This window comes from Lipotes vexillifer, unplaced genomic scaffold, assembly GCF_000442215.2.
Source record: "Lipotes vexillifer unplaced genomic scaffold, Lipotes_vexillifer_v1.1 scaffold147, whole genome shotgun sequence".
In the NCBI taxonomy this organism is placed as follows: Eukaryota; Metazoa; Chordata; class Mammalia; order Artiodactyla; family Lipotidae; genus Lipotes; species Lipotes vexillifer.
In genome coordinates this window covers 1,412,688-1,421,760 of record NW_006778796.1, presented here as the reverse complement: position 1 = coordinate 1,421,760, position 9,073 = coordinate 1,412,688, and the positions used below count along the sequence as shown (strand labels likewise).

The window sequence follows — 9,073 nt, the reverse complement described above, 5'->3', positions numbered from 1 at the left end:
AGCAGAAATATTTCAGCAACTACAGCCCCGTGATAGGATTCTATGTCTACGAGCCCCTCGAGTACTGGAACAGCAGTGTCCAGGAGGACCTCCGGAGACTCTGCAGTGGATTCACTGCAGTGTCCTGGGTGGAGCAGTATTACCAGTTCCTGAAAGTGAGCAACATCAGTGCCAATAACAAGAGTGACTTTATCAGGGTCCTACAAAGTTCATTTTTAAAAAAGCCAGAATTCCAGCATTTTCGAAACGATATCATCTTCTCCAAGGCAGGAGATGAAAACAGCATCATTGCTTCTCGCTTGTATCTGGTGGCCAGGACTAGCAGAGACAAGCAGAAGGAAGTCATAGAAGTGCTGGAAAAGTTGAGGCCCCTGTCGCTGTCAAAGAGCATCCGTTTCATCGTGTTCAACCCCTCCTTTGTGTTCATGGACCATTACAGCTTATCTGTCACAGTGCCTGTTCTGATTGCAGGCTTTGGTGTTCTCCTGGTGTTAATCCTGACTTTTTTCCTAGTGATCCACCCTCTGGGAAACTTCTGGCTAATTCTTAGCGTCACCTCAATTGAGCTGGGTGTTCTGGGCTTAATGACATTATGGAACATCGACATGGATTGCATTTCTATCTTGTGCCTTATCTACACTTTAAATTTCGCCATTGACCACTGTGCACCACTGCTTTACACGTTTGTATTAGCAACTGAGCACACCCGAACACAATGTATAAAAAGCTCCCTGCAAGAGCATGGGACAGCCATTTTGCAAAATGTTACTTCTTTTCTTATTGGGTTGGTCCCCCTCCTATTTGTGCCTTCGAACCTGACCTTCACACTGTTCAAATGCTTGCTGCTCACGGGGGGTTGCACACTTCTTCACTGTTTTGTTATCTTACCTGTGTTCCTAACCTTTTTCCCCCCTTCCAAAAAGCACCACAAGAAAAAGAAACGCGCCAGACGGAAGGAGAGAGAGGAAATCGAATGCATAGAAATTCAAGAGAACCCTGATCACGTCACCACAGTCTGAAGGGTGTAGACTAATGGATTATTTTTCTTTTCCAGTATTGCACAACGATGCAGGGCAGGCAAAGCTCAGACCTCAGCTGCTTGGGCTGGCCAGGGGTAACAAGGCAAGTCAGATCAAGAGTGAATTATTCATGACACATCAAGGTGTCCACTTCTTGGGGGGAGGAAGGACTCAAAGGAGGGGAAAAAGTTCTTTGCAACCTTGTTCTCCACTAAAGATAAGTTTCTGGATGTGACCTTAGAGCTCTTCCAAGGGATGGACGAATCAATGGAGTGTTAGAAGGCCAAAGGAGCCAACTGCTTTTAAAAATAAAATGCTTAGGAGAGATGGAGTAGAGAAGATGGGGGCCTCCAAATAGCGGAAAAGACATAGGAAATGTCAAAATTGCCATGACAGTTTTCATAGTTGTTTTTTGAACAGGTTGGTCAAAGGAAACCTATGCACTTGGGAAGTACATATTTAATCCCATCTAAGCCAAAGCACTTCCCAATTCATTTTAAGTGTGCGTATATATGTGTATGTGCCATATATACGTATACTTAGATTTGTCTTTAGTGTACATTGACACCTGTGTGGAGGGAGGTGCCCATTTGCAGACCGGCTGGCCTTTCTCTAGAAAGTCAAACCAGCCTTAGCCAAATATAGACGCATTAATGGCCACTCAAAATCGATTCAAGTGTTGCAGCAAGAGTACTGTTCATCTGTGCAATAAGCAAAATAAACAGAGATGTGAGCCCGTTAGATTCACATATCATGTTGTCAATCTTTGAGATTCTTGCTTTGGATGACTTAGCAAAAAACGCAAAAGGCATTTGAATTAATTACCACGTGGGCAAGGTTTAAAATCTCATGTTAGTGCTAAATAGTTACTGTGGCTTTTCATTGGCTTTTAATGATTCTCTGTATTTTGGAGGACTGATTTAGCTGCTTTTAGGGAGCTCACCCACTGCAAAATGAGCACTTTACATGCATTGTTCATACAAATGTGTGTAAAGTTGCACAATGTGTGTGTGTGTGTGTGTGTGTGTGTGAGAGAGAGAGAGAGAGTAGAGGTATTCGGTAGTTACAGTATTCTCATTTTAGATGTTGAAAATATACTGCCATGGAATATAGATAATTAACATAGGAGAAAGTGGGCATAACTAGGAAACTTGTTATAGAAGGAAATAGAGTAAACGGAGCATCACCACTCGTCATGTGTTATCAACTGGTTCTTAGTGTAAAGAAAATACTCTAAACCTATCAAGTCTAGTGTGTTCCTTGCATTAATATTTGGAACATTAACCCAGGCCACAATCACTATAGTGGTGGTCGCTATAACTACTGCAATATTGTTTTGTAGTTTCTTGCAATATCATTGTTCTTGTTACCTGAAAAGTGCTTGTCAGTTGGCAGGCCTCCTAGGGTGATCGTCGCTCTCCACAGGTGACGGATTAACTGTAACTGCTGCTGAATTCTCTCTCAAAAACAGTACTGAGGGAAATGTTTTCATTGTGGTAAAATTCACAACTGCTCCCCAGCAGATAGACTCAGTCTGTAGGGTGCTTCCTTGGATCAATGGTGTGCTTCCTGTCACAGAAAATTACTAGAAAATGCCTTTTCCCATGCCAAGCAGTAAAATAACTTAATTTTCAGGTAGGACTGAACAAATGTCCAATGATTATGAAATCTGCTAGTCAGCTCTTTTACCTGGAGGACAGCTACTGTCTCCCACCAACTTTGGTTGCATATTTTAATTGAATTTAAAATATTAAAATCTCAAACAAACAAACAAACAAAAAGACTTTTTGGACTCACATTCAGAAAAGAGATATAAGCCATTCCAGTCTCGTTCCAGTGTTTGGAAATGAAGTTGGTAGATTAATGAAGTAATGAAACAACAAAACGGGTATGCTTTTACAAATAAAGAGTTTACCGGAATATTAAGGGAAAGGGAGAACTGTCTCTACAATGAAAAACCTTTAACCAAATTTTATTTTATTAAATGGAGTTTGCTTTGTCCTACCTTGAGGTTATTGAGTTTCTATTAGAAATGATCCATGTCTTTTCAGTTGTGTTCATATGGGCAAAATATCAATAGACCGAGTATGGAAAATAATTGCCATAATATAGCATTATTGTTTGTACATTATTTGTAAAGTCATGTCACAGATAACCCTAGCCTTTTGCCTCCTGAGCTGCTCTGCTAGGATGAACTGGTATTTGGCACTAGCAGACCTGCAGACCATGATCTTATATCTGAAGTGGAAATTTCTGAGGCATTGGGTTTTTTGGCGGGGTCGGGGGGACTCTTCTTTCACAGTTTACTCATCATTTGTGAAGATGTGTTTTACATCCCTTTCAAAAATGGGAGGTCATCAGCCGAGATATTCCATTAACTATCAGTCCATTTCTTTCCAAAATGTGCCATACTCCATTAATTTACCAATTTTTAAAAAGCTTGCCTACTTGGGTCATTTTTTTTTTCTTGATTACCTTAGACAATTCCACATGCAAAGAAGACTGGCAGGTTGGTTTATAAAGAAAGAATCAAGTGTTCCAGTTGCCAAATGCATATGGGGATAGTGGCATAACTACCCCAATACTGAGGCAGTTCTAATATCATGTCTCCATCTAGATGGTCTCTATCTGGATGGGGAAAACAGTTCATTTTTGGCTTATATCTTCAAGGATCAAAGTGACTAAGAAAAATATGAATTTCTCATTGTTCAAGAGACTAGCGAGGTGGAATTTTGGAAGGGATATTATCTTTTCCAGGGCACCATGGTACTCTTTAGTGAACTGTAGCAATAATTTATTGAAATGGGATTTCTTGTCCTGGAAGAGTTAATATACCACACAAAATGCCCTAACTCAGTCCTTGAAAGTAATTTAAGCCTAGGAAGAATGTAACTGAGCATCCTCTGACCTCCCAAACTCACTGTGAAACACGTATTTCCAAGAATTCCATTTGCTGAATGCCAAGATACATCCTAAAGTATAAGATCATGATCTGCATGTGACACCAAACCTCTGCCCTTTTCAGTAGCTCATGTGCAACTCTTCTAGTTTTTCAAGTTTACTCCCGTTGTTTACTCCTTTTGTGGAATATTGATGGTACTCAGATTAGGAACTTATCTACTGCTAGAAGATGACCAATCAACTCCAGGAAGAGAATAAACCTGTGGGAACTATCTCAGATATGTAGAATATTTTCTTTTGCTGAAACATGTTTTTCCCTTCAAGTGAGAGTTTAAAAGTTTGCAAAAACCACACCCTTTCTGAATTTAAACTGGGATGTGGATTTGTTTCCTCCCATTGGAATTTAAATTTGAAATAGTACCATAATTAGTACCATAAGAGCTCCACTGTCCGTGATGGTTAATAAAGCTTCAAAGAGGTACTCACCTAAATGATAGAAAGGAGATTTGGCTAACAGGTTCTTTCCCTCCTATAGTTAAAGGTAATCATATGCTGACTTAGACCATGCACAAGTTTCTTAAATGAAAGGTATACTTAAATGTCATCCCATGAATTCTTTCAGGGACCAGTGAACCTCTTTGAAGGTTGTGCATGAATACTCTATGAAAGAATTATTCTCCACTGTGGCTGTATCATGTGAGTGTTCCTTTCCCATTTTATTCCTATTTATTTCCACAGAATTGTTGATTTTACCTTGTGAGATTAGAAGAATCATGACAAATGAAGCTCCTAGGATGCCATAATAGCCATTCTTGAATGTTGAATTCAAGAGGGTGAGAGCTTTTTCCACTTTGTAATTACCCATTGCATTTTCCCATAATAAGCTGATCCTCCTAGGCTTGTGGTTAGAGCTAGGGATTAACTATTGCCATTCAGAATTACATGTATTTTTTATAAGTTGACTGTAAATATTATAATTACAGTCACATATTTTTCTGGCCAAATAGTTATGAATGCCTGGCACTATGCATGAATTGTTACTGATAGTACATAGATTTTTAAAGACACTATTTTCATGGTTATTGCAACTTTTATTAAAATTCTCCTGTCACCTATTCATAAATGCCTTGTAGGTTTTAGTTCCAAGGGCCTAAAGTCCACAGAAATTTCCATACCAAGGGGAACAGTTTAAAAGTTGCCTTCCCTGGGTGTCAGTGGCAGCAACCTCTTCTAGAATGTCCTCTGGAAAATCCTAGAGGGTAAATCTGGATTCCAAGTAAAGGACGTAGCAGATTCTATGTTAGTCAGTAATTAAGCATACCTTAGTGTCCCGTATTTGCTGATCTCAAGTTGAAACAGAGAATACAATGCCCTGAGAATAGAATTTAGATGTTGTCTCCTGTGGATTGGAGAACTCAATAATTTGCTCCATCTCTTTCTTCTAGAGGGATCTCTGTTCAATCTATTTTGTTGGTGTTTGCAAATGGTATTGATAATCCTTTCAAATGTGAACCTAAAAACTGTCATTTATACCAAAATAGATTTAGGAACACTTTTATTCCCTTTAAAAACAAAAAAGCAAAACAAAGCAAAAACACTTCTTACTCTTTCTGTATTACAAAAAAGAAATTGTGACAAATTTTATGACACTGACTCAAAATCGATCTATAGCGGAATTGGTATGCCCTTGAAATTTCCCCATCTTCAATCTAAATATAAAACTCGGCATCATCACTGTGGTGCAGGCATTTACACCAATCTTTCAAGCACACCGTGTACAGTTTATAGTTTGAGACACCGTGCACAGAGAATTGCACGGTGCCTCAAAACTATAGATTCTTAACTGCTAGCCAAATCGAACACATGCCAATACACTCCATTTGAAGATTGATTGCCTTCTCATTTGTCAGATTCATAACCTGACATTTGTGGGCAAAGTGCTCCTGAATTTCCAAGCATGAGTCAGGACCATAGATCACTTTGTGGATTAAAATGGGATACTAGGGAGTCTCCTTGAAAAGAAGCTTCAAGTAAGCACCCAGATAAGCATTATCCTGGATGGCTGTTGGCATTGCTCTGATTTTGTGCATCTTTGAGACATAAGGAATATTTTGTTGATGTTTTCTCTGTACTTAATTAGGACCTCTCTGTTGCTGATAGAGAAGTTCCTTGTTTTTCTTATGATATGGAAAACAACTCACAGAGCGAAGTATATAGGGTTAAAAATCATACACTAGAATAGTACAGATGACTAGTCTACAAATAACGTAATATTTCTTCTGCGCCTCTAAAGGTGTTGTCAAAATTAAATGGGCTTATACCTTAAAATGAGAAGCTTTATAAGGTAGATATTTTTTAATATAACAAAGTATTTATTAAAAATTATTGCTAATTTTGCACTTTTATAAATCATAGAAAGTCAGTCCCTACTATTTTTCCCAGTTGAAGTTTTCCCTAAGAAAATTCTCACAGGTCACGCTATTTATGAAGTCTTAAAAATGAGGAGGAAACTTTAGAAACAGAGGAATAAGAACATATACTGGTTTTGTGTGATTCCTGTTCCATGTCACGTGTTTGTACTTATCTGAACTGGGGGTCTTTAGAAGTCATTTAGTAACTGTGTTCCAGCTTCCAACATGGCTAATGGCATGGCTAGATAGAAGAACAGCATGTTTTCCCTACCCTCTATATCCATAGTTATTAGAGCAACTGCATTGCACAAAAGGCTCTGTCAAACCAGTGGAGAAATAAGAACTTTAATGCTTTGGACAATTTCATTGAAGAATTTCCTGGGAGTAACTAGAGAAGCTGCCATGGGTAAGAGACAAGGGGAGTTTATTATAAATGTGTCATTTTCCAGTCCTGTATAAATTTATTAACTTGGATTTTGGTAGAGGCAACCTGCAGTACGTTGTGGGGAGCATTTAAGTTATTTAATGTAAGATGGTCAACAGAATTTCCCCCTGGAAACTGAAATACCTTCCATCATTCTATTTGGTTAATTCACTGGTTATTGGTAGACATGATAAGAGACCTGGAAGAAAACCAAACTGTCATGTTCCTACATGCCCTGCTGTAATATGCAGTACCTCTTTTGAGGTAGAATCAGGAAATTCTGATCTTTTCTTCTCAAACATAAAAGTGCTAGGTACTGATAAATTAGACTTTAAACTCACCAATGCAAATATTCCAAAGTTCTAGCAGCGTTTAGGCAACAATTTTATTCTACTTTCCTGTTAATTATGCATATTTTTCAGCAATAGATGTTCTTACTCTTAAATAGGAAATCTGTCACAGCATGAAAAGGACAGAGATCTCTCCAAGCTACCTCAAAAGGGTATTTAAAGACAAAATGGCAGGCAGCCTTTGATTAGATGGCAATATGTTATAGCCACAAAGCAATATTATTTACTAGCTCTCCCTGATGCTCTTTTTAGACCAGGCTAAGTGTAAAAGGAATACCCCTATGTGCAGTTCCACTTGTGCATTCTGATTAATAATATTCATATACTTGAAATATGTCAGGACAGTTGTTTGGTGTCTCTCTGCAGACATCCCAAAACTTGGCTCAGAAAGAGAATAACCTGACATTGCCTGTGAGGCAGTGGTCCACCTAGAGAAGTGCACAGTCAAATAATCTGTGAATAACTTCAGTAAAAATTCCAAGTGCACTTCTTATCAATGGAGTTTGCTTGTTTACCCTAAGTAAATAGAAAGAGACTAAGTTACCAGTATTTGGCATTTTACTTAGGTTTTCTTTTTCACTAGATGTCATTACTATTATTTTTAGTTAAACTGGGGTTCTGAAACACAGGTCACTTTTGGAAACATTAGAATCAGTGAAAAGAAAACTACTAGGAAGAGGTACTCTTCACCCGTGCATAGACAAATTGTAGGAATGAGAGTAAAAGTTGAGCATTTTATTTCCTTTTCTTTCCTAAAACAAAACCCACTTGCTCTTAATCCTGGCTAAACAAATGTTAATTTCTATCGCAAAATAAAGGAGAATGATAAAAAGTGTAAAATTATGAGACTCTACTGTCTTATCAATACAAACCTAATGGCAAACCACCATTTTCAGATGTCTTTCCCTGTAAGAACATTCTTTTGTTTACTATTCTGTGCCATATAGGTTCTTACCACATCTTGTTCATGAAAACAGTCTCACTTATCACTTCTAAAATAGTGCAAGTAAACTAATAAGCCATTTAAAGCTCTCTGTAATTCTGTATCTTGGGCTCTGAAACTAAAGCTACTTATTGAGGACAGCTTAAAAAAGAATTCTGAACAAAAAATGACTATCAAAAAATATATATATATGTATTTCCTAAGTTATATTTTCACCCCAACGTATCTTCAAAATAGGGAACTGCCCGAATGCACATTTTTTTAATCTCGCTAAGAAGCAAGTATTTCCACGTGAGTCCTTCACAGTCTCCAAAATTGCCTGAATTTGGTCCATGATCAAAATTTATCTCCATTCTTTCTAAGTAAAAAAATAATTTATAAACCAGATTTTTTCTAGCCATAGTTAAAATAAAGAAGTAACAAATTATTCCCCATAGATTTGCACATGTAAACATACCTCTAATAATTAAGTTAATGTCCTAACTCAATCAAGGGAAATTATGTTGCAAATATTTCCTTATTTATTATTTTCATACTTTGCCCACACAGAGATATAATAATTTTAGTTAAATTCCTCAGTATTACTCTGTTTAGGAAATCTATGATTTAAGCCTAAAAGTAAAAATCTTAAGAAAAATAATCATAAAGTCTTAGCTACTTGCGAAAATGTCATCTCAGTTATATTTACTACAATGCCACTAGGCAAAGTTATTTATAGTACTACTGGGTATGTTGACCTTTTATTTTAAAAACCACAAAAGTCTAGTTCCATTAGTCATAACAAGGAACAGTTAACATGTGAAAATACTGATAGATGATACAGGTGTTTACTCTTTTGTTACTAGTATCAGTTAACTTTACCAGTTCTTTCGAGGTCACAGTCCTAAATGCTGCAAACTAGGCTGTTCATAGATTCACTGTCCTCTCTTTCATTTCTTATTGCTCATATTAAATGCCCCATGTAATATCATGACACATGACCTCTTCATCTCACTTCAGTGGGACCTTTGGGCTCCCTATCCTTT

General features: G+C 37.5%; 1 protein-coding gene across 1 annotated transcript in view; it reads left to right on the top strand.

Annotated features, from left to right (window-relative positions):
• The window catches only part of PTCHD4 (patched domain containing 4), a 181,866-nt gene extending 180,847 nt beyond the window's left edge, over window positions 1-1,019 (top strand). Inside the window, exon 5 of the mRNA XM_007451912.1 lies at window positions 1-1,019. Within this exon, the coding sequence (XP_007451974.1) occupies window positions 1-1,019 (1,019 nt within the window).
• The last annotated feature ends 8,054 nt before the right edge of the window (window positions 1,020-9,073 follow it).